At 43.4% G+C, this 26,014-nt stretch overlaps 1 protein-coding gene across 1 annotated transcript in view; it reads left to right on the top strand.

The window, feature by feature from the left end:
- The window catches only part of prex1 (phosphatidylinositol-3,4,5-trisphosphate-dependent Rac exchange factor 1), a 77,185-nt gene extending 51,403 nt beyond the window's left edge, over positions 1-25,782 (top strand). The window contains exons 18-40 of the mRNA XM_054608830.1: positions 1,636-1,784; positions 1,907-1,992; positions 3,394-3,533; positions 4,661-4,805; positions 5,251-5,426; positions 5,858-6,019; positions 6,691-6,901; positions 8,136-8,421; positions 9,114-9,332; positions 12,690-12,778; positions 13,490-13,572; positions 14,296-14,386; positions 14,611-14,739; positions 14,822-14,863; positions 15,739-15,956; positions 16,171-16,273; positions 18,421-18,564; positions 19,594-19,708; positions 20,368-20,434; positions 21,652-21,827; positions 22,691-22,793; positions 23,406-23,473; positions 23,581-25,782. Of these exons, the coding sequence (XP_054464805.1) occupies positions 1,636-1,784; positions 1,907-1,992; positions 3,394-3,533; positions 4,661-4,805; positions 5,251-5,426; positions 5,858-6,019; positions 6,691-6,901; positions 8,136-8,421; positions 9,114-9,332; positions 12,690-12,778; positions 13,490-13,572; positions 14,296-14,386; positions 14,611-14,739; positions 14,822-14,863; positions 15,739-15,956; positions 16,171-16,273; positions 18,421-18,564; positions 19,594-19,708; positions 20,368-20,434; positions 21,652-21,827; positions 22,691-22,793; positions 23,406-23,473; positions 23,581-23,623 (3,045 nt within the window). The 3' untranslated portion in view covers positions 23,624-25,782. The remainder of the gene's footprint in view (positions 1-1,635; positions 1,785-1,906; positions 1,993-3,393; positions 3,534-4,660; positions 4,806-5,250; positions 5,427-5,857; positions 6,020-6,690; positions 6,902-8,135; positions 8,422-9,113; positions 9,333-12,689; positions 12,779-13,489; positions 13,573-14,295; positions 14,387-14,610; positions 14,740-14,821; positions 14,864-15,738; positions 15,957-16,170; positions 16,274-18,420; positions 18,565-19,593; positions 19,709-20,367; positions 20,435-21,651; positions 21,828-22,690; positions 22,794-23,405; positions 23,474-23,580) is intronic.
- The last annotated feature ends 232 nt before the right edge of the window (positions 25,783-26,014 follow it).

Below are 26,014 nucleotides of genomic sequence, written 5' to 3'. Positions count from 1 at the left end.
TGATTATTGAGTTTCTTTTTTAAAATGATTTTTTAGCATTAATGTTATGTTCAGGAGCAGCCTGTAAAAATGGAATTTCTCATATCTGTGGCTACTCTGTCAGCAGTGACAGACTTTTATCTCTTTTCCTGTGATTTCCCCTTTTGCTTCATGACCACAAACTTTTTTTTTTTGGAGTAAATCTGACCAGCAACCAAAGTTTGAACAACTTTCTGGCATCTTCCTACTTGAAAACACAGGACGCTGCCCTGGCTGTTTGTGGAACCTTCCTTTCCCACAGATCCAGAGATGGGGAAACCTTTACTAGCTCTGCACTATTTTAATTTCCCATAATTCTTCTTGTGTCCCTGTTCTTGCGGTCCAAGTTTCCTCATCCCTTTCTGTTATTTTACTCATTGCAGTTCTTTCCCACATTTCATTCTCTGGACAATCGTTCTCCTCTGCCTCTTCCACCCTCCTGTCCACTTCTCTCTCTCCTCTCCTACTCTGTTATTCATCCCCCGTCTCCCTCGTTGCCCCACAATAACAGGATTGCTAGTTGTGACACGGCCCCGTGTGCCAGCACTGTGAATGAAGCTCAGCTGATTCCCATGGGGGCTCTGAAAAGGGCTGACAGACACATACAGAGCTCTTTCACTATATGCTGCTGTTATAGCAAGTCACGTAACAGGCACCGTTGCTGTACACTGACGCACACACACACACACACACACACACATCCATCCACATTCTGTGGCTCCTCCCAGTCATTCCTACAGCCATCCTGGGCCGTTATCCAGAGTAGGGGGGTTTGGGGCCCTGGCTCAAACAAGGCCATCCCACCGGATCTGTGCCCAGGAGACTGGACTCACAGCACGAACACACAGAGGCAGCATTATTCTCACAACGTGACTGGAGATGTGCAAGATGAATGCATGTGATGACGTGTAGCAGTCCGTGGTGATGGGTCTGTCATATGAAAAATAGGGGCTTCGAAGGCCGATTGTGAAAAGCTTAGGATTCTTGATGCTTGTTAGCATGTACATTTATGTGTTCAGTTGCTGTCCACATGCCGACATGCACTGTGACCGATCGGATTGTAATTAGTTCAAGGCAAAAAGGCAAGCTCTGGTCATGGGCCTAAACATGAGGCAGCATCTCTGTATTCATGTGGAAATTGAAAGTTCCCCTTCGATCTGGAATTGCGTGCAAATCCAACTGGCAGAGACTCAGGTGGAAATATCATGCTCCTTAATCATATCTAGTAGCCTACAATATATGCACTTCCTCCATATTAAAAAAACGTGTTCATGTGCTGGAAAATTCATGACAAGACTGAACAGGCAGTGGAAATATTAATCGGTGCACACTGATTTTCTCTTTTATGTTTTGTCTTGCCTCCTGCCGTGCTCATTGGAGGCACATAAACTGAACATGAACCCGTTTCTGGGTTCATTGAGGTGTTAACTTGGATTATATTCTATGTGAGTTTAATTCTGCGCACGTTTTTTTCGGTGTCACTGTGACAATGGAGGGAGCGGTGCACACCTGAAGCTCTTGCTGTACAAAAGGGGGGGCTTTAGAGGGAGCTGGAAACAAGCTGCTGCCTAAAAATACCCACCATTGCGTGTCCTGTCCGTGCGTCTGTCCATCCAGATGGCTGGCCTGCAGGTGGGCAGGAAGATCTTCACCATCAACGAGGACCTGCTGTTCCTCAGGCCCTTCTCCGAGGTGGAGACCATGATCAGCCAGTCCTTCTGCATACGGCGCTCCCTGCGGCTGCTGGTCGCCACCAAGGCCAAAGAGTGAGTGAGCACACACACACACACACACACACACACACACACACACACACACACACACACACACACACACACACACACACACACATAGGGCACACTGGTCTGACTGGTCTTTTCTAATCCAGGATTGTGAAGATCCCTGACAACCCGGACAGCCTGTCCTTCAGACTCTGTGGCTCTGCCCCTCCTCATGTCCACGCTGTCAGGAAAGGTGAGTGACCTCATTTGACAAATGAGAATAACAAGCAGGATTTACATTTACAATTACATAACATTTAATAATAATAACGCTACCAATAAAGAAGATGATCCTTTCTTATCTCGCAAACTAATAACGCCCTCATTATTAGTTATGGTCCTCGTTTAGTCAGCTCACCAGAAAGGACACAGTAAACACTATACTTATGAACACATTTACAGGCGTTTGACTTTGTTGTTGCACACTTTTGGTGTCAGAAGTAGAAGTAATTCTGGGTGAATTCAAGGGGAAAGATGAGGTAACTCTAGCCTCCGACCACCTGTTACTTTCTGCTTTTAGTGAGCCTCCATTAGGTTTTTATGGCCACCTGTCAGCCAGACGGGCTGCTGACAGGATTCAAACCCCTAATAGACTCTACTTTTAAAACACACACACACACACACACACACACACACACACACACACACACACACACACACACACACACACACACACACACACACACACACACACACACATTGCGCTGTGATCAGAGCTAAATGAGTAATAGGTATCTACAAAAGCCCCCCCACACGTTTGTTCTCCCTTCTCATTCGTCCCGCTCTGTCCTCGCAACCAGATGTTTTCACCACCTACTCGTAATAAAAACATGAGGGATTTATGATTAGTTGAATGAGGGATTATTCCAGATGAGTAAACCAGACAGGAGCAAGAGAGGACTCACACATAGACAGCGAGGAGAGGATCTGCCGCTCGGCGCAACCAAAGTATGCGATCTGATGGATTTGTTCTGTTTTATCATGGCAGGGGGACTTCTCTGCTTTCTCTCCCCTCTCAGTTCTCCCCCATTTCCATCCCCTCCTCTCCCTGTCCACACTGTTTCTCCTTACCTCTCTTTTCCCTGTGTCTTGTAATACTTGTGGTTCCTAAATCACTCCCCCCCCCCTGTGTGATATCCATGCATGGGGTCAAGTAGCCCCAGTGTTAGGTAATTGTTGGCGCGTTTGGTTGTCAGCAGTGCCAGTGCGGGTATTTTTAGGTCGGAGAGGAAGAAGATTGGCGGTGTTGATTAGACTTCCAGGCTGCAAAGCCATTAGTAGCTTGGGACAGCATGTTACAACATTGAACTGAGTGATTTTCTGTTTTCCCTGGGGAAACAAAACGGGCAAGGCTATGTGCTCGCGTGTAAATTGAGTCCAAAACCAGAGTCCATATAAAGTGAACTTGATTTAATATTTTGGAGAAGATATTTTTTCCTAGATATGGGAAACACATGTACTGCACTTTCAAGTCCTCCTCCTGCCTGACTTAAGCTACATGTTTTTTTACAATAACCCGATGTGTTGTGTATGGTTCCACTGTATTTACACCATCTTGTGACCTTCGACCTCTGATCCTGTTGTGACACTGCAGGCTGGGAGGCAGCGGGGGCGGGTCTTCAGCCTGGCCAGGTCGTCCTGAAGGTCAACGGCAACAACGTCAACCGCAGCGACTACCAAGAGGCCCTTGAGCACTTCGCCGCGCAGCACACGCACCAGGATCCTCCCAAAGCGGTGAGGAGGCGCATGAAAACAGACACTGACGCCCAACCGTTTCTTTATTGTAGCAGGTTTTGTGGTTTAGTAGTGGGATGTTTGTTAAGTGTTTGAAAAGAAATACAATCCTGTCAGTTGTAGGTTTGGAGCCTGATTTACCAGGTCATACATCAACTCGGGACATGCTCACTAAATTCCCGTTTGACGAGCTAACAGACTGGAAAGCCCCAGTGACCCTAAGCATTCCTGCTCTGAGACAGTACATAAAACAGCATTAGCTATTGTTGGAGCTACAATGTGTGTTTGTAAAAAGAAAAAAGAAAAGAAATGTATTCCACACGTCACGGATTCATATCAAATCTCTGTACGATACCAAAGTGACGCCACACGACATGTTTCTTCATTACAGCGTCTCAACAGTGGGTGGCCTAGTGATCTCAGACATAAATCACTGGCTGACACGTTGTCGCTGCAGGCCACTTGTAATGAGGGTTGAACATTTTTCAGCTCGCGATTTAACGCCCGGAGAGAAAAGGTAGCCCAGAGCAACAAATAAACAACCTATATCCATGGAACATTTATCGACTGCCACTGCCAAGATTCTTTTGGCTGAATTCTGTTTTCTAGTTTTATCCGTTTAGAGTAATCAGTGATTTACACACCTTATAGCTAACTTTCAAACTTCAAACCCTGTGTTTGTTTTTTTAGACGTTCCTACAGCAGCATTAGGTGGCTCCAGGGCGGGTATTTCACAGGGCTGCCGTCAGAGTAGGATGTCCTCCTGTCTGTCCTCCTGTCTGTATGAAGCACGTTGTTTTGTTTTATTTAGCCTGGCCTACAGGCTCGGCTGAGCAGCTATATTTGGGACTTTCTCCAGTAAATGTTTGCTGGTTCATTTAACAGTAAGAACTAGATGTAGTTGTGGCTGACTTTTGGGGCGGTGCAATCAACCCTGATTTCCTTGTCAGGTAAGAGTTTCCATGTCCACGGGCCATGTAAAAATACTTCAGATTCTTGCCTTCTTCATTATTTTTCTTTCATGCTCTCTCCCTTTATCTCACCTATACCTCACTTTAGGCTCAATTCTGATGTTTGTTTTTTTTTGCACATTATAGTAATACCATGTAATATGATGTTTCCCCCAGTGTCAGTGGGTGTATCGTGCATTCGAAGATGTGGAAGAGCTCCAAAGAGAAAGGGGTGCGGGCGAAAAGGTGGAGAGTCCTTTCAGTCCTTATCCAGTGGAGAACGGTTCTGACCACGAGGAGGAGAACGGCACCAATGGAACAGGTGAAACACAATGTTCCGGTTTTATGTTAAATTTCGAATTAAGGAGTTTTAAGTAGTCGATGCTGGATCATTCAAGTATCAAAATCCTGTTAATAGTATATACTTTTTCTACCCATAGCAGATGTAATCTTTTATTTCAGTGTATATACAATAAGTGACCAATTTCTCTTACAGTGCTGGCAGGATAAGTACATTGACAGATGTGCAGCACACCGTGTACCTCTACATGTGTCATTACTAAATATATTTATAATTTAATCGTTTGTCTTTCCAAAAGCTTTGGGGGTTTTGTTTCACAAGTATGATTTTATTTTTTTTGCAACATTTTTAGGCCATGACTCTTCACTCTTTTTCTCCCCTCTAAATTCCAATCCTGGTTCCTTTAAATGGAAAATACTTTTTTAGAGTTTACAATGTGACAACAAGTGAAAATCGTGCTCCACAGACCACCGGCTGTGCAGACTCTCCCTCTCCAATGAGCTGCCGCTGGTCAGCATGACGGTAGACAACGTCCACCTGGAGCACGGCGTCGTCTATGAATACGTCAGCACCGCCGGCATCAAGAGCCACGTCCTGGAGAAGATGGTGGAGCCCAAGGGCTGCTTCAGCCTCACTGCTAAGGTAGTTATAGTTTGATTATCTTAAGCTTATGAGTGAGTTGAAGATCTGGTACTGAGGATAGAATGCTTTCATGCATCTGTAGCTTAATGTTGAATAATGTCAATTTTAACTATTTGTTAAAACGGCTTACGTGTTCTCAGGTACCAAAATATTACATCCCATGTACCATAGAAGATCCAAACGTGGCTGTTCACCAGTCTGAGGGTCACTGATATTTATTCAACTTGCACAACTATGAGGCCTTTTTGGCCGTGCTGGTGATTTTCGTTGTTATTAATGGAAAGCTGAATGTTTAGAGAGTTGAAAAACAAACTTGCTGCTGCTGCTAGGAATGTGGTTTTGGACACTGGATTATAATAAACTAAATCCAGTTTATAAACTTACTGTAGGAGTGTTCCATCCTCACCAATCAATGTCTCTCGTTTCTGCAGATCCTGGAGGCATTCTCTGGCGATGACAGCCTCTTTGTTCGTAACTGCAGCCAGCTCATCTCCCAGAGTGACCGAGTCGTTACCATGCCTCAGTACGAGTTCAGACAAATCTGTGACACCAAGCTGGAGAGTATCCGACGGCGGATCAGCAGCTATCAGCAGGTACGAACACATAGACATCAGACCGTCAGATCCAGCTGTTACAGACAGAAACATCCCCTACTCGTTGATATTAAGTTAAAAACTGATTAATTTAGAGGATTATTTATTCACTAAGACTGAAGCACAGTTCACTGGGGCTTGAAGTCAACACCTCACATTTAAACCAAAAATGATGTATCATCTCCATTCTTGTCAATACATTTCATCCTGGTTCTTATTTAACGGATGCATTAAACTACTAACATCCTTCCTTTTAATGCTTTGATAGGCTTAAGAGATGCTTTTAGGTGGGATTTGAAAATGCATTGAACGCCGTCCTTCTTCTGTTATTGTGCGTCTATTAACCACACACAAATATTATCAAATGTCTCACCTCATGGAAGAATATGGCTCTTCTTTATACACTTGTGAAATGTGACAAAAATTTGATAATAATAGTTAGACACAAGTTTTTTCTTTATTACTGAATACACCAAAAACTAATGGGGAGTCTGTGATAAATGTGAAGGATAGCATCTTAATGTCGTGTCATATTTTCTGCTACAGTGACCATGTTTAACCTTAGTGGCGAAGATAAAAATAATTTCATTATAAACACAAATATTAGAACTGTCAATCATGTGCAAGGTGCTTTCACTAAACTAAGCCCGTGTCCCCCCATTTTCACCCAGTTCGCCCTGGAGCTGAGGAACAAAGCGTGGCCCTCCTTCAGGCAGGCCGGCGTACGCCCTCACCCGCTGGGCTGCATGGACTTTGTTCCCACCAACTGCCACGTCAACTTCATGCAGGTCTCCTACCCCAAGAGCACTACCACGGCTGGCAGGACATTCAGCATCCGTTTTGGGCGCAAGAACTCCCTGTATGGCCTGGACCCTGACCAAGGTAGAGGGGTGGGGGGTCACACCTACATGTACCTTTAGCCGATACGTATTGAATATTAGTCACAAAACCACTGCTTAAACTAAGATTAACTCAGATCCAACCCCTCCCTGATAACACAGCTTACCCCACTTAACACCGGTGATCGTTATGACTAATTACCCTCCGTGACCATTTAAACCCAGCAGCACAGAGAAGGTAATGTCGACCCCAGCCTCCCACAGTAGCCATAAAGTCTCAACAGGGACTCCCATGGTAAATTAGATGAGTGGTTAGCCATTAGGACTCCATTAGCTGCAGGCCGTACCCATGTTATTGACATGAGAAGTGAATGAATAATGTCCGAAAAGATGGTGCCTCGAGGCAGCGTAGGAATTTGTGTCATTCACTCAATGCTGCTGCTGCCGCCACTGCTGCAGGGGTCAAAGGGGAGAGAAAGAGAACGTGAGGGATTTGAGTGGAAATGGAATGGAATGTCGGCGAAGAATAATTTCAAGAAGAGGGCAAAATGTTAAGAAATCCTTCATCCATAAATTAAGAAAGAAGTACCCCGTCTTCTGTCGACATGGCCCAACTTTGATATTAATTAAGAGTCTTCTGAACTCTACTCTAAGCAAAGATGAAAATGCCATAGAGATAGCATCTCTGTCGGCGTTCCAGGAATGCCTTGTTGTCATTTTTCCTATCAGCACCAGCTGCAAGTCAGGCGTCGGACTAGCAGTTGTACCCACGAGGTGTTCCACTCTGGTGCTCATCCCGGCCCAGAGTAAAGGAGACGATGCTTTATCTCGGTACAGACAGACGCTAGTCTTTTTGCGTTGCAATCACAAATAGCATTCATTTACGAGGATTTTACCTGAGGCGGTACCATTTTTCACCTATAGCATCACACCCTGGATGTTAAAGGAATGTGTGGAATGTACATAAAAATGGAATTTGTATTTAATTGTAGCGCTCGTTGTGTGTATTAATAGTACACATCCCGGGTTTACTGCAATAACTTGATCTGTCTGCAGTTTTGGGATGTCTCAAGTTATTGCAGCTTAGTTTGGCATTCAACCCAAGTAAACAAGTTTGCATCCTGTGCCAACAGTCTCACAAGTGCCCTTTAAGAAGTTGTTTTTCATTAAAGGGGGTTTTTGAACATCAGGGGTAAATGTTATTGTCAGAGAGCCAAGTCCGTTTCTTTCATCCACTGCAACATGCTCTTTATTCCCCCCTCTGTCCTGTCCTGCAGCACAACTGAACCCCATGTCCCACACCCAGCACTGTGTGACCAGCATGGGCGCTCCCTCCTGGAGCTGCTCCGGCATGGACGGGGACGAGGCGGACGGCAGCGAGGAGGTGAGCGTGGATGGAGGCGACGGGTCGATGGACAGTCGGCGTGGCGGCCACGGGGAAGGCGGGTTGAGTTTCCTGCTCAAACAGGAAGACACGGAGACCCAGGACGCCTACATTCACCTGTACAGCCGCCTGGACGTCGCTGTAAGGGAGATGAGGCAGTATGTCGCTCAGATAGATGTGTAAGTGGTACAGTTTATATGAATTCTGTGCAACTGAATGAATTGATCTTTACTTTCAAATTGTAAAACAAGCATCACCTATCAAATCAAAAGAAAAGTGTTCACTCGTATCCATTCAGAGAGTATTTTCAGCTCTGCTGGTGCTATTATCAAATATTGGCATTCCACTGGTGTTTAGATGTGAGTGGACTATTTTCGTAGCCTTCACAGTGACATTTAGAAATCTCTGCATAAAAAGCAAGGAGCTGTTATCCCAACACCAGCCTCTCGAGGCTGTTCGTCAGCCTCCCTTTGTCTGCCTGCCCTTTTGCCTTGTTTAAAGTTGAGGATTGACAAAAGAAACATTCTTCAGGCCCAAAATATTTATGGGCCCGAGCCCAGAACAGGAACAGGGAGTGAGGCCAGGATAACATCAAGAGAAAGAGACACATATTGTGTGTCTGTGCCGAGGAAGGGGTGTGACAATGTGGCTGAATATTGTTGGATTGTGAAGGCGTCTGTGCACAGTGTATTATAATATAAATATAAGCATAATAGGGCTGGAATTTATTTGAATGATTTTATTTCAATATACTTTATATTTCTAGAGCCATCAATACATTTTAACAATTTAAAAATGCAAAAAAAATACTACAAAATGTATTATATGTGTGCTAAAAATAGCCATATTTTGTTTTTTAATCAAACTTTAGCCTCTTGTCGTCTATCACCGAGCCCACGGAACTCCAAGGGGAGGGCGGGGAGCCTCCGACCTACGAGCCCAGCCAGCCGCCCTCTCTGGCCCCCTGCGAGGACGGCTGCGACCAGGACAAAGTTGAGCAAGGCGGCATTAAAAGGGTCTGCTTCAAGGTGAACGAGGATGACCAGGAGGACTCGGGCCACGACACGATGAGCTACAGGGACTCCTACAGGTAACGGTTAGGGCAGTGTCACAAAGAATTCAAACAATTCTAAATAATATGAATGTAACCTGATTATGAGCCTCTCTGGCTTAGGAAGTACATTTGGTTATCCTCAAAGATCTTCTCTCAATATGCTGCCTGGTTCGAAGCACAAAATCTATCTTTGGCTTTTATAGGAGCATGGTTATAAAACACAAGAAAGGAAACGTCTGACAGCCTCGTGTCACACCTGGATTTCTAACTGTGGACTCTATAAAGCATGAACAACATTGAAACTCCTTCTTTACCCTACAAAACACATAATACCCCCCCCCTCCTCCTTCCCTTCGGAGGCTAAAAGTCATTCCAGATGTTGGCGTGATCAAGGGCTAAAAATGACTTCAAAATGTTTTGGTCAGATCTGGTTATGTCATTTGCTCGTTGTGAGTTCATTCAGATGTTCGTGTGTGTGTGTGTGTGTGTGTGTGTGTGTGTGTGTGTGTGTGTGTGTGTGTGTGTGTGTGTGTGTGTGTGTGTGTGTGTGTGTGTGTGTGTGTGTGTGTGTCTGTGTGTGTGTGTGTGTGTGTGTGTGTGTGTGTGTGTGTGTGTGTGTGTGTGTGTGTGCATGGTTCACTGGGCAGTGCTCCACTGAGCCCCACCCTCCACCTCCCACTAAGATGTAGTTATTGGTTGTTGGTGTGGTGGGCTGGTGTATAATAGAGCCAAACGTTTGGGGCGCGGCCTCCTCACCCACTCTGTCATTAAGGACCCGGCCACGCCATGTGAAACGTGACTACCTCATTGCAATAAAATGCATAGGAGAAATGTAGGCTGTTGTTTATGTGGTGCTCACACACACACACACACACACACACACACACACACACACACACACACACACACACACACACACACACACACACACACACAACATGAGGTGTTTACTCAGGGTTTTGGAAGCCCAGTGGAAAAAAAAAACCACTCTGTTCAAGGTAGCAGTGGACATGGAAGAATCTTCCCACTTGTGATGAAAAATGCTACTGTGTTTCAGAGGCGGGCGGTGAAACCTTTTTTTGTTCAGTCTTGCTGAGAGAATCAGACATGAAAGCCTGAGGTGGTGACAGACCGCGGCAGGACTCAACAGTCGGAGGTCACTGCCTGAGTACAGTTTGTGAGGAACATAATGTGAGAACGAGGACAGAAGAGAGAGACACACAGACACAGGGGAATGAAAGACAAAATATACAGAGAGAAATGAGGAGAGTACGAAGAAATGGGGATCAAGTAGTGCTTGTTCTAAACTCGGGTACATTGTGTCTGTCGTAAATCTTCGGCTCCCGTATCTGCGTATGAGCCTGCCTGGACCTTTTGTCTTGAATTAAGACGATTGGGTCCAGATCCAGCTGAAGCAAATCACAGTTCCCTCCTGGCATTAGAATGCATCTCGAGCGATTGATCGTCCTTTGACGCTGAACATTTCAGACAGTCCTATTTGTCTCTTCTGTTTCCTTAAACAGCAGCATCTCCAGAATGAATCCACTACAGACTGCCTTTTTTTTCTTAGCCTCCTTAGACAAACCAGCGAGCTCAAGAAATTCAACTTTCTGACAGCATAGGAACCTTAACTTCAAGAATTAAAACATTCCAGCTTCAACACATTGTGCAAGTCAAATTTATTTCCAATTATTTGACAAGTGTATGTTTTTGTTTTACGGGATGTCCCTGAAGCTTTCGCATCAACATGCAAACGTTCGTTCAACCTTTTTAGTAACTAAGCAGTTCCTCGGTTCCTACTGTGCATTGCATTGTGGGACAATATGTCCATTAACGCCACACTCAAAATGCAAGTGGTTTCAGTCTGCACACTGGCATTTTTTAGTGTCTTTAATTTATGCCATTTTTTTTTTTGTGAATGCTACATCAAATGCAAAGGGGACATTAATGAAGCAAGCTTTCTCTGGTATTCCTGTGTGTGTGTGTGTGCACGTGTGCGTGTACGTGTGCGTGTGTGGTTTAGGTTTAAGCCAGATCTGCTACTACAAGCGGGATAATTGTGCACAGTGGTGCTCACACTTTTGGCAGGAGTTGTGTGGTTAAATTTAGAGAACACCTCTTGCGTGTTCGTGTGTGTGTGTGTGTGTATGTGTTAGAGAGACAGAGTGTGTGTGTGTGTGTGTGTGTGTGTGTGTGTGTGTGTGTGTGTGTGTGTGTGTGTCTGAATTCAGCCAGAAAACACACCTACCCGTGCACAAGCGGAAAGAGAATATTGCAGGACCCATTGGGAGAGGGGGAATTGTGTGTAAATTAGGCAACAAATAAACAGAAAAGCAATGGGAGGCCTGGAGTAAGATTAGACAGAGTGGAGGGAAAGAGTACAAAGACAAAAAAAACAACAACTTGGATTTACTAGTGCATACACACATATTAGCATTAGTGTGTGTGTGTGTGTGTGTGTGTGTGTGTGTGTGTGTGTGTGTGTGTGTGTGTGTGTGTGTGTGTGTGTGTGTGTGTGTGTGTGTGTGTGTGTGTGTGTGTGTGTGTGTGTGTGTGTGTGTGTGTGTGTGTGTGTGTGTGACAAAAGCCAGAGGAGAATTCAAGCCAAACTACAAAAAGGCAGCCGCATTAACTCTCTCTCTGAAGTAGCCAAGCCCCTACCACCACAAACACACCCTCACACTCACATGCACACACATTAGGGACCACGGAATAACCCAGCAGGTGATATCCACCCCCTACCCCCCCCAACATTGTCATCCATCCAAGCTGGTCACTGGCAAAAGAAAGACAAAGCCGTCTGTTGTCGTTTCGTAGCTCGTAGTCGCTCGTAGGCCGTTTGTCATGGTAATTCAGCCTGTGAATCATTCAGAGCTCCTCAGAGGGGATCGTGAGCGTTCTCACTTGGAGCGATGTATAATTTGAGCCACAAAAAATCTTCCACGTGCTCCCGGTAATCATGTTGAATCACGTAGACGCATGACTATAAATACCAGACTATGCCCTAACCCTAACCCGTCTCAGGCAGGTTGTAAGTCCCAGCATGAAGGAGCACACCAAGCTACAAAGAGCATGTGTTTATGAGTGTATTTGTGTTGAATAGGCGAGCTCCATTTCAGCGTTCGAGTCTTATGTATTTGTTGATCCGTGAAATGCGTGGGACTCTTGAGTGTAAACCAGTGGCGGTTGTTGCTGTGTGAAACGTTTAATTACCTTTCGGTCTCGCATACTGTAAATCATAAAAAGGCATTTACAATCAGAAGGATTACTTGGCAGCATAATTACAAGACGCAGCTCTCCAAATCCTCTTTGTGGTTTGAGAGCGGAATGAACCCTTTGCTTTATTATGCATCTTAAAACTGTGTGTGTGTGTGTGTGTGTGCTTTATTACAGTGAATGCAACAGCAACAGAGACTCAGTCCTGTCCTACACCAGTGTGCGAAGTAACAGCTCCTACCTGGGGAGCGACGAGATGGGATCAGGTAAAGGAAATGTAGAATATCTGACCTTTTCATTTACAGTGACACATTTTGTATTTTGCGCTCTTCCAGCACGTTGGATCGCATGTGAAACAATGATCGCTTCAAAACCAGCGTTGAGCGAAGAGTCAACACAAGAATACAAATGTGTCACTATCCAAACAGACGACAGTGTAAATTGTATTTAACATAAACAACATGAGCGAGGCCGAAGCAGATGCATGCTTCCTGAGTGTGAAACAAAGACATGAATAATGGATGTTTGTATTAAAAAAAAAAAAAAAAAAGATCATCAGTTTCCAACTTGGGATTCCTCTTTAATTTGTTATAATGTTGATCATATGTCACGCTTCCAGAGCGCCAAAACTGAGAAATACTGTAGATGTTTCTTGGCGGTGACCGTGGTCAGATATTTCAGACACAACATTTCGTAAACCCTGCAGCCACATGTCTGCTCTGTGAGCCAAGTATGTGTCCACCGCTGTTTATCACCTCGTTTTTTTTTACCAGCATTAAGTGTTAGAGTCCACAATGAGGCATTCTATTGAAATGATTTAGTAGCTTTCATCCCCTCTAATCTTTTTCATCAGAATTTACATTAATACAGATGGATAGAAACGTGTTTGATGGTCAGATGGTCAAATAAAAATGAGCGCTGACATCCAAAATGTGCGATCTCTCCTCAACTGTTTTGTTTTTCTTTCTTTCTGCTAGGGGATGAGCTGCCGTGTGACATGAGGATTTCCTCGGACAAGCAGGACAAGCTGCACGGCTGCCTCGAGCACCTTTTCAACCAGGTCAGTTCTGGGGTTCGGCTTTCAAGTAATTGATCCACATATTCTGGGAAGTTTTGTGTCCCCAAACTCCTCATCTAATTCTAACAGGACATGACAGGAATCTTTATTCCCTAACTCACACTTTGGAAGAAGTGAGGATTATCTGAGATGACTTAACTTTAAACTCAGCCAAAACATTGAAACACACGCACACGTGTCAGCGTTAAACCCCCCCTCAACGCCACCACCACTGCCAAACGATTTGGAACAGATGATTGTGATAGTAATCAGTCAACATCTGGGCTGTGTTACCTCGAGGGGCTCTCTGTCCTCTGGTCAGGATCCTGGTTTTCTCCCTCACTTGACCTCCTTTTCTTTCTCTCCTTTCCCTCTTTCTCTCTTTCTACTCACACACACACACAAACACTGATTTGTGGACTCAGTCGAAGACATCCATCCCGTCTTTTCATCTCCTCTTGCCGGCATTTGATGTCCCTTGGCTGCCCCGTGGGCTCCTCTCACTGCTATAGTTCTTTCCACATGTAAACAGCCGCTCAGGGGGCCTGCAAACACAAGACTTGTTGCCCCTCGCCAGAAGCGAGAGTTTTTTTTATGTGTGTGTGTCTGAGCATGTGTGTTTGTTTGAATGACACGGACAGGGAGAAAGAAGGTAGCTGGAAAAGAAAGAATATGAGGGAGAAGATTACCTGACAATATGTTCTGTGCTTTAATCTCTGCACACAGGTCGACTCCATTAACAACCTACTCAGAGGAACTGTCATGACCAAGGCCTGTGAGGAGACCAAGCACTTTTACTCTGACCACAGCCAACCAGGTATGTATGCCGATCTGTGTGTGTGTGTGTGTGTGTGTGTGTGTTGTGTGTGTGTGTGTGTGTGTGTGTGTGTGTGTGTGTGTGTGTGTGTGTGTGTGTGTGTGTGTGTGTGTGTGTGTGTGTGTGTGTTTACCACCAAAAAGGGGAGATGATGTGTCTCCATGTTGATACTGTTACACGACAGATATGCACGCTCACGTATTCCTGGATTTTTATGTGAACAGAGTTCCGACAAACAGAAGATTGGACGGTTCGTTGTCGCTACATCATCCACAAGAACATCCAGGAGGACCCTTGGAACCTGCCCAACTCTATCAAAACCCTGGTGGAGAGCCTGCAGCGATTCGTGGACGGTAAGCTGAACACAAGCGCACACACGTGCACATGATTGTATGTTACAATCAAAATCATCTTGTTTTCCTTCTGTACCCACAGATGGAAAGAACCAGCTACTCCTGGCTCTGCTGAAGTGCACAGGTAGAGTAACATGTCAGCGTTATAGATAGAGAACAGTTCATAGTCAGAGTGAGGCGCCGGTGATCAGTTGAAGAAGATTAAACCCGGCTCCAATTTCCCATAAAATTACCAGAGGAGTTGTCAAGACGAGGCCGTGCAATCACTCGGCAGAATTCAGGCTCGAGCAGCAGGAAGCGTCTCATAACTGGAGATTTTTAAATGATTCCAACAGTTTTAGAGCGCTTCGTAAATTACATCATCCATCAAATACAGCCAGTTTTACTTCAGGGCATCTGCAGGTCCTTAAGACATCTTCAAAGGTTATTAAATTCTAACCTAAATATTTATTTAAAATATCAAGAATATATTGTTTCATAGGATTTTATGTTTGTGTTCTCTTTGGTTCTCTTAGTTTGTCAATAGCTTTTGAAACAATGCACTTTGTGTCTACTTTTGTATTCATAACGAACAGCCTAATATAACAGGCATATGTTAGTGTGTTTTAATCACATCTGTTGAAGCAGATGTTGAAGCAGATGTTGACATGTACTTAGTTTCCAGTCTAATCTTAATTTTCAGCACTGTTTTTATTTTCCATACGAGGCACATTTCCAGGTTGTGTTGTGTGTTTGAAAAGGGATGAGGGCTTTGGTGTCCGAGCATATGATGCTGCAGTCACTTTGAACAGGGCGCAGTGGCAGACGGCGCTAGTTAATGGGAGATATCCTCACAGGGGATCCAGGCTAATGGAATAAAGCATATGTACCGGAGCAACTCCAGGACATGTGTAATGAGGAAGGTTACCGTAGGAGGTTGGGATGCCTTAACCCTTTATTGCCCACTGATCTTCCCAATCATTTCCACTTTTTGTACCCCCCCCTCCTCCTCAACAACAGACACGTCTCTGCAGCTGCGACGGGATGTGATCTTCTGCCAGGCGGCGACGGGCGCCCTGTGCGCGCTGGCGGAGCAGCTGTTGGCGGCCCTGCGGTCGCGGTTCAACAACGCCGGCGAGTACCAGGATGACGGCAAGGAGACCAGCCGCAAGTGGCTGGAGCAAATATCTGTCATTGGCGTGCTGCTGCACTTCCAGTCCACGCTGGCGCCACACCTAGTGAGCACAGATTTTCCTGTTTTCATTTGATAAACTGATTTGTCATGTGGATTCATAAGTAGGATGCATTACTTAAATCACATCCACTTTTACGTCCATGTGTCCTGGGTCTTTATGCCTTTTTCTAGCCATGCAGCTGTCCTCTACTGCATGACTTCTGACTATCTCAACTCTTCTGCAACTGAGCTCTCTATTTCTCTCTCCCCCCTGGCAGAAAGAAGAGCGGACCATGCTGGAGGACACCAAGGCAGCCCTGTTGGATTTGGACAAAGTCACTGTGTTCTTCAGGCAACTGGAGGACGAGTGTCTAGTCACAAGTAAGAGACTCCATCAAAAAAGACTGACTCTGCCCATTCAAAGCACACCGCTGCTAATGAGCAGCTGTATGGTTCGACCAACCCTGAATAAAGTTCCATTGTGTGGATGCATGGTAGCCATTGAGGACGAAATTGACATTTTATCATTGGAGATTTCGTTTTCTTTTCAGTGGAACGCGACTGAATAGGGAGCTAAAACAACACCATAATGGCTCCATAAATCATCTTAAACAAGGTCACAGCATGCAGCCTCTTAACGTCCTGGTTGTCTTTGTATTGAAGATAAGACGGTCCCTTCTAGACAGGCTGTGAGTGGGGAGTCATTCAATCTAGAGTGCTGCTCTGAAAAACATGAAATACCGACACATATGGAAGCACCTATAGATATAAACAAACGGTGCTTTAAACTTGATTGTAATACTTTACTGCATGAAAAATGGCAAAATAGATTTTATGGTTAGCATCGCTTCCGTCCCCCCCAAACCGCTCAAGGTCGGAGCATTTATTTAAGAGTAAGCATTTGCAAAGAAGAGTGTGCTGGAGTAGCTGAGAATGCACCGCGGGTTGCTCCTACTGGGGCATTGTGAGCGGCTTGACGTGACCTCGGTGCCTTCGTGCCTTTAATAACCTCTGTATCCGCATTCACTGAAGGTGCTCACCGGCCACCAGAAGCCTTAAAGCCAGCAGATACAAAGGATGACCGCATCCTGAATCAGTTCTCTTTTCAGCCGCCTCAATGTGGCCGGCAGAGATTTGCAGCTGAAAGGAAAAGCACAACATGCACTTCCCATTTTGGGAGGCAGAGCGATGGATGAAGCAGGGATTTGTTATTCTAGGATCAGGCTCTGCAGCAGAAAGTATTTAGTGTACACATGGCATGCGTATATTTTGCACGAACCTGCAAACCAATACGTGCACATGTTGACTTGGTCATTCATACTGCACGTTACACAGTAAGACAGGCATATAGAGATATGCAGATCCACTCTCCTATTTTACTTTCATGTAAAAAAAAAAAAAAAAAACGTTTTTAACCAAACGTCTTTGCTGAATTTGCATTTTATGCTCAGAATGTTGCAGTGCAGGCAGATGGTTTGTGGCGGCATCCTCCATTGGACAGTATTGATTTGATAATAGCATCTTCAGCAAGCCGGGCAGCTATTGGTAGAATCATGCGAGCACCACAGAGTCTGAGGCATCAGGGCCAATTCCACAGGATTACGGCTTGATGGGTTCTCTAGCAAAGAGCGCTGACCCTAGAGGTCGCTAAGTAAAGGTCAGCTCTTCCCATTTCCTAATAACAGCTCATGTGCCACAGTCAGAAACCGCTGTAAGTTATACATTATTGCTAGTCATGTATTGTTTGTAGAATCAGAAAAGGTTGCTGCTCTGCTTACAAGTGATTCAGTAATGAAAAATGAGTTTTAAACTACAAAGGGAGCAGAAAGATTAAACAAATGCGCCAGACAAACATCTAAACTGTACATATGTCATTGTCATACATTATGGGGATCGACCACTGTCCATTTGTCCTGCAAAGTAATGTGGACACTCCTGATTAGATTTTAATTCTGTTGCTTTAAAAAAAAAAATCTCATCCCAGCATTGTGTTTGCCAGAAACTGCTACATTAGAAACAGACATAACAGTACGTGTCGTGCGGATTTTCCCAAAATGACACACGGGATAATTACAGATGTTATATTTAAATGGACTTTTTTACCCATTACTGTGCACTCTGTGGCAGTGTCAAAGCCAAAGTGAGGCAATGCTGGAGACACAGAGTTTTCAACATTCAGTTATGGCAAGGCAGAGTTTCTGATACGACTGCAGTGATTGTGGTTTTATGAAATCCTGCTTTGTAGAAACACAAATAATTCAAAATGATTGCCAGACTTCAATAATGCAGCAGTGCAGCTAATGTATACGTTAATACACGTTAAGAGTGACACAACTGTAAAACTTCACTGCTATATTATTAATGCTGATTTGTGTATATGTGAAATTGTTTTTGTTCAATCTAAAGACGACTATAAAAAAATATCTACCCCTCACCATTCCCACATTTTCACGTGTTGAGCCGAACAGTCAAAATGACAGAAGGGCCGTCTATTTAACGTCTCCCCTGTCTGTGTCTATTTATTGCAGACACACCAGTGTGTTACCAGGTGGAGGGCAGTCGACAGGCGCTGAGGGTCACCCTGTACCTGGACAGCTGTCACTTCAGCGAGCTGCCCACCCGGCTGCAAAATGGAGGCAGCCTCAAGCTGCAGACCGTCCTCTTCACCAGGGGTAAGACTGGGACAGAGCAACTGGACAGAGGGTGTAGATAAAGACAAGTAACACTACACAACAATGACGAGTGGGCCCCAGGTGTTATAACATCTGTGTTTAGTTTTTTTTACAGAATTTTAGATTAAGTTCTTGCTTAAAACAAAATTCTGCATTAAAAGGTAGTTTAAACTCGGCATGATCAAAGTCTGACCACGAATTCTGTGCAATACCCAAATTCAGGGAGGGTTGTATTGAACATACAGGAAAACACTTCTGCACTCTATACATTGAATTGTATTATTTAAAAACACTCTCAGAGCATTATGCAGCCTCTCACACAGACACATTTCCTGAAAGCTCGACATGCTTTTATTAAGTTAGATTGAAGCCTTTTATCTGCAAGTTAAGACGCTCCACTTTTGCGTACTCCTCTGATGCCGTGCACCTTCTAGATCTCCATCAGTCTCCTGGCCTAGTGTCAATTGATGGTGTTATGAATCATGCCTGTCTGCCAAATAGCCATTCATTTTCCATAGAAGAGCGCCAGTTGGAACACTAACCCAATGAGAGAGCTATCACATTCTCATGTAGTTCAACTGGAACTAAGTGCCGCCTCACAGCTTCAGAGCCATTCACCAATATAAATCTGTGGTTGAACATTGCCACCTACTGGAAAACAGTCTTTGCTGCAGGTGGGGGGGGGAGTGTAATGATAATACAGGTGCTGAAGTTTGTGTGAGTGCGTGTCGATATCTGAGCGCCATATGTCCTCATATAGATTGAAAATCCACTTAAGTAAGGAGATTTAAGGCATTGAAATCTTTATCAAAATATTATTCCGCAGTGGAGGTTAGGATTATGCTCGAGGCAGGTTGGATCAAATGGCTTTTCAGAGTCAACACTCAATTATTTTCATCTTTGTGTAAGTTCGAACCACGATGAGGTTTTAAGGTGCGAGGGCTAAAGTTGTAGGGCATGAAAATATGTGATCACATAAACGTGTGCCCATGTGTGCTGATCTGAATGCCTCCTGCTCGTTTCATCCAGCACTGGAGCGTCCAGAGGGAGTTTCCCAGCAGGACTACTCGGCCATGGAGGAGTTCCAGCAGCGCACCAACGCTGTCTCACTGGAGAAGGTCAAGGCCTACTACCGCAGACTCAGGTACCTCACGCTTCACTGCATCGCAGCCCTCACTAGAGCTCGGGATATATTTCACCTTAAAGGGAGAGTCGACCCCGTGGTGTTGAATAAGCAAGCAGAAAAGCAGCGTCGACTGCTGTTTGAACTAGTTTCAAGGTCTAGAATTGTTCAAGGTGGGAACTGAATCCATTAGCTGGACGTGTCCCAGTGGCTCATGTAGTAACATTGGCTTGTGGGATTTTTTTATTTTTTTTGCAACACACAATGTCTGCAAGATACAATGTTTACAATAAAAAATATATTTAAGGAACTGTAAAATATTATGTTTAGCAATTTCAGTTTATAAAGTTCAGATTTACAGAGCTGCATATAAGAATGTATATATTTATTTCGTTTTTTCTTTGAATTTTTATTGTTCATTGCCCTTTAATAATAATAATAATAATAATAATAATAATAATAGTATGACTGTTATGTCTTAAGTGTGTGCGTTAATTCCCAGGAAATTACCCATGCAACATCAATAAATTATGAAATATGTACTGTAATAGACTCATATTCTCTAAAGTGAAGTACTCAAGGTGCTAGATGACTCAGCTCTCACACCGAGTGAGTCAGAGGAGAAAAATCTGTCGATCTCCAAACAAGATGGAACTAGATATGTTTTTTTCCCCCAACAGGGCTTTCTATTTGGAGAAGTCCAACCTCCCTACGGACTCAAACACCACAGCAATGAAGATAGACCAGGTAAATATACACTTATTCTGATACATTTCACATTTATTGATTTTGCTGTCTACATTGCAGTTTACGTGGTCTTTCGTCATGTAACTTATATCCTGTTCTTGTAACATGAGTCCATTTTTTATATAACATTGTGACTGAATATAAATGCAAGCACAGATACTGGGCCTTGAAGTTAGAGACCTGCAACCAAGCATTTCAAAAGTAAGATGAACTGGAGTCTTGTTTCCTCCTCTGGAACCCGCACCCTCCCGTCAAACTAGTTAGCCAAGACTCCCCTATTAACTCCAACTAACCTCAACACTTCAACATTATAAACTGCTTCCATTTGAACCTCAGATATGATTAGATTAGAAAGACAATTCTAGTGTCCCAAACTGACTGTAGCTGAACTAGATTCCAGTGATTAAAACCAAATAGAACCTAGTTTCAATATCTAGATTCTCATTATCAGGTTTCCATTGTCTTTCAAAGGAAAGGCTACAAAGAATTGAACCTCTTTGTGTTATTTAAAATGGTTTTCCTCTTATTTCTGCTGGTGCACCATCTTTACAAGTCAGTTACTCTGCTTAGTATAGTATTGTAAATTGAAATAAATCAAGTGGTGGGAGATCATTTCACTTGTTTCTAATACAGATCCACCTTTTCACTTTTTTAAATCTTATTTGCTCGACATTTAAAGGGACAGTTAACCCTAAAATCCAAAAGACATAATAATATAATCCCCAGACATTGTTTTCAGCAGTTTCATGTAGGAACTATGGTTGAAAGAAAATAGTCCCTCCGGGAAACTGCTCACAACAAGGTTTTGGGATTATTTTAAGAACTATGTCATGATTTCTGGAAATAGACATTTTTGGTCGTCTATGAGATTGTCATGTAGTCCATTATATTGGAGAGAATCCAGACAGCTCTACAGTTGATGTCTCCAAAACTAGGCATCTCACACTAAAACAATCTAGAGTAATAAATGGCACGCAGGTAATATATCCATGTTCTTGAATAAGTGGTGAACTGTCCCTTTTATTGATATAACTGTGTTATTCCTCAATATTAAAAGTATAATGAAAACAAAATGGTTTTATGTTTGTTTTTCTGAAATACAAATTTTAAAACTTGATAGTTGTCTCATTGACTTGGTAAGATGGCCACTGTAACTTCTTGTTAGCAGTCCATTAAGCCACTGACCCTCTCCGTCCTTCACTGTCTCCTCCTCACAGTTGCTGCGACCCCTCAACACGCTGGACGATCTGTGTCGACTAATGCAGTCCTACGTCAACGTGCGCCCGAGCACCCAGGGCCACCCGTCGGGTGTCAGCGTGCTGTGTGTGTCCTCGGAGCTGTGTAACCGCCTCGGAGCCTGCCACATCACCATGTGCGGCACAGGCATGCAGAGGTCAGCCTGGCACCACGCCGACACTATTACACCTTTCGTGTAGTACCACTAGGCTGTCAGCTGCAATAAAGATAAACACAGTGCAGCCTCGCCTCACTGTTATGAATACATTTTTACTTCGAGGTGTCCAGCAGTGGAAGCACATACTTGTGTGGACAACCCCATTAGTGTGTTCTCTACACTGGCTCCCTGTAAGAGCTCGCATCCAGTTTAAGACTCTGGTGCTAGCCTACAGGGCAGTGAAAGGAACAGCTCCTTCCTATCTCCAGGCCTTGGTCAAGCCCTACACCCCCGCCCGACCACTTCGCTCTGCTGCCGTCGCTCAGAGGTCCCTGCGGCCGATCCACCCGGTCACAGCTTTTTTCTGTCCTGGCCCCACAGTGGTGGCATGAACTCCCCACTGACGTCAGGACAGCAGAGTCACTGCCCATCTTTCGGCGCAGGCTGAAAACTCACCTCTTCAAGAAGTACTACCCTGAGCCTTCCTCGTAGCACTTATTGCATTCGTATTAGTTCGCTGCACTTATTGTATTCATATTCGTTTACTGCACTTATCCTATTCGTATTAGTTTGTAGCACTTATTGTATTCGTATTAGTCTGTTGCAATTATTGTTTTCGTAGTAATTTGCCTCTGCACTATACTTTTGCTCTGGTTTATGCTTTTAGATGCTTGTTTAAGAAAGGAGATGCACTTATGACTTCTGGTGACTAGTAGTTCTCTTGAATACCTATGTTGAATACACTTCCTGTAAGTCGCTTTGGATAAAAGCGTCTGCTAAATGACTGTAATGTAATGTAATGTAATGTTTTGTTACAGATGTACATGCAGAGCTTACCCTCTTAACCGGTTTTGTTTTTGCAGATGTACCCTGAATGTGACACTGGAGCAGTCCATGATCTTAGCCAGGAACCACGGCCTCATGCCGCGCTGCATCATGCAGACCATGGATATAATGCGCAAACAGGTAAAGCTCAGGGACGGTTGATGACTCATATGGCCTCCCCCCTATAGTGTGGTTTCTTTGCACCTATATTTCGGTCATTAGAAATAGTTTTAGTAAGAAGTAGGACTGGTAATGCATGTAAATTAGTTTTACAATAATAGAAAGTGGGTTGTTTTTTTTCTGATATTGATGCATATCACAATAACACAAAAATGTCTTACAATTTTGAAGTTTGATTTCTGATGCCATGAACTCAAGTGTTCCACTTTAATGTGTCACAGTCCAATTTGCTTGGAATTATTAGTTTGAACAACTTTACTCACTTAAGTGATAACAAGGTATCGTCAAATTTACTGAAAGTCATAATTAATGATATATCATCACCTAGCCGGATTCCATCTACAGTTAGAGTAACAATTGTGATCAAACGCTTTTCTTACATAGTCTACCACAATGCCTTTGCTAATATCATATCAAATAATAATCTGTTGTTTGCATGGAATAACATCAAATCCCCTGAGTTAGAGGAAGTATTTTTAGAAATTGAAGGCTTTTTGATGCTAAGCCATTCGGTGTAATATGGTTATTGTAGAACTCATAGTATTATGTTTCCTCTTTTTTTTTTTTTACCAGGGAGCAAGAGTTGAGCTCTCTGCTAAAAATCTCAAGGTAATGGACCAGATGCCTGCATCCTTCCCAAGGTACTGTATAAAACCACTTCCATGCACCTCTTCAAATGCCATCAGTACATGATATGGTCTTAAGACAAAGCGGATTCTCCTCACACCAAGTTTTTCTTTTACAACAGACTCTTCAAGCTGTGTTTGCCACCTTCAGATGGAGATTTCTAAGGAAACCGTCACTTCAGAGAAGCCATCAGAGAAAGGGTGAATGTGAAATAGGAAGACATGATGAGAGATGACAATAACCGAAGTCTCGCCGCTTTCTTTTCCAAGAGACGTTCCCAATGGAAAGACGGTTCCCCCCCTGCCACACTGCCCCGGTTACACAAGATTCATTCCATCATGGATACCACTAAAGTTCTCAGTGCAAAGTACAGGCTAAACAAGACTGTACAAATTACTAATGACAGTTACTAGGGAGCACCTACAGTGAGACTGATGCAGCCTGAAGCTCCAGGAAAGTCATGTACTGTTATACTGGGAAGCCACCCAGATAGAAGTATCATCCCTGTGTCTGTTTGTCTACACAAGGCCGATAACTGGTGCAAAAATGTTCACAACATAAGTGAAAGGGAGAGGCCAGTTTGAGGCCTCATACAGAATACACCAACAGTGATTACGCTCCAAACTGAGCTGTAACTATTAACTGGATTAACCAAACTACCTATAGCTGGCTGTCATCCTAAATGAAGATGCTATCCGTTTTGCCTTGGACTGCAACTCCAGAGAGCTGTCTCTGTCTCTCGGTTTGGGCTGGTGTTCCCCAGGGCTCAATGTTTGGACCCCGAGTCAAGTATTATACTTGAATACCCTTGTATTCATTTATGTAGCTTATGTAGCTTCATGTGACTGAATAGATGCAGAAAAGGCTAGACAGAGAGATGGAAGTAGGGATCGAGGGACAGATGAAAAGAGGGATGAAAAAATGGGGGGCGGGGGGGCTGCTTCTTTAGCCCTTTGCATGTGGTTACTGTGCAATTACTGTAGGTTTAGTGTGAGTACTGTATTACTGCACTATATGAAGGATAGTTATTTATTGTATCCAGAAGGAGCATTTTTTTATCCCTTACTTCTACTATATCAGGTATTAAAGAATCTAAAAGCATTCCAGCCTACGTAATGAACAGTATTTAAAGGACCAATGGCATGCCATTTTTTTTCAAACGTAACTGCTTGTGTATTTAATTTATATGTTTGGATTTTGATCACGTCAGGAAGTGTTACGTTGATCTTCAGGGAGAGCAACAGAGGGAAGATGAACAGAAGCTAGCTAATCAGAATCAGGACAAAAGAAGCTAAAGCAAACAATACCAGGCTGCTTGTCAATAAGCAGCCAAGTCAACAGGTTGTTAAATTATTAATATATTAATTCAAATGTACTAGTTGAAGGACTGCCTTCTGTTAACTAAGACATTATTTAGATTTTTTAAATTGGTTTTTACGCTGTCTTGGAACTGTTGTATTCACTGTGGGAATTAAAACAAGCACAATAATTGGTCCATTCAAGTTGCAGTGTTAGCAAAACGTACTGTAAGCAGTTCTTCGATGTCGCAAACAAAGGGATCGTTTCAGGACTGAAACTCAGTAACATTATTTCACTGTAGATTTTAATTTCTTGTATATACAATCTATAACGACGTCAGAGGGGAAAAAAAGGAGATAGGATATGTCTGAGTAATGCTATAACTTAAATTGGATTATTTTTATGAAGATAGTATAGTATATAAAACCTTTTGTAATCCCGCCTGTGCGTTTGAAGAGAAGCGGTTTCTCTCTGCTGAGCGTAACCTCACTGACAACTCGTTGTTTTTGACTGTTAAAAAGATTCGACGAACATTTCATGAATCTCGTCTCGACATGCTGCACTCATTAGGCTGACCACTTGGTCCTTTTTATTTATTTAAAAGCAGTCTGGTTCCAAATGAGCATGCTCCAATAGTCTCTACACATCCCTCGGCATTAGCATGGCCTCTGTAAATTTGCATCCGTCTTATGGCACATAAGACTCAGCGGATATTTGCATTATCATTCCCATTATAAAATTCACTTCACATTGTATAAACTCCCAATGTAGCATTAGTTACCATAATCAGGTTAAAAGCATGCGTCACCAGTTAAAACTGATCTAATGACTGCAGCATGTTGGTGTAGCTGGGAAAAAAACAAATATGTCACTGATTACACATTTATTTACATTATTCTAATGTTTTTTTGTATATACCTTATTTGCAATTTTTATGTTGCTTGAAAATAACTGTACAAAGGATCTTTGTTGAGTCTTTCTAAGATTATTGTAAATTGCAATCTTAACAAGCTAGTAAATAAAATGTTCACAGTGTTCTGATGTTTTTTTCAATGGCGACCCAACAGAGAGGACATTAGGTCCAGTATGAATAGGCTAACTTTAAGTGTTTTCTCTTGTCATTTTCCTGCTTTACAATGTTCCGACAGATTACATCAGATTTTTGTCATGTACTGTATTTGACTTTTGCCATTGCTCAACCACAGAAGGCCAACCATAGCTTGACATAGATTTAGGTGTCCATTACTCTGACGGAA

Source organism: Anoplopoma fimbria, chromosome 12 (assembly GCF_027596085.1).
Source record: "Anoplopoma fimbria isolate UVic2021 breed Golden Eagle Sablefish chromosome 12, Afim_UVic_2022, whole genome shotgun sequence".
NCBI lineage: Eukaryota > Metazoa > Chordata > Actinopteri > Perciformes > Anoplopomatidae > Anoplopoma > Anoplopoma fimbria.
The sequence above is the reverse complement of the archived record's forward strand: the minus strand, read 5'-3'. Positions and strand labels throughout refer to the sequence as shown.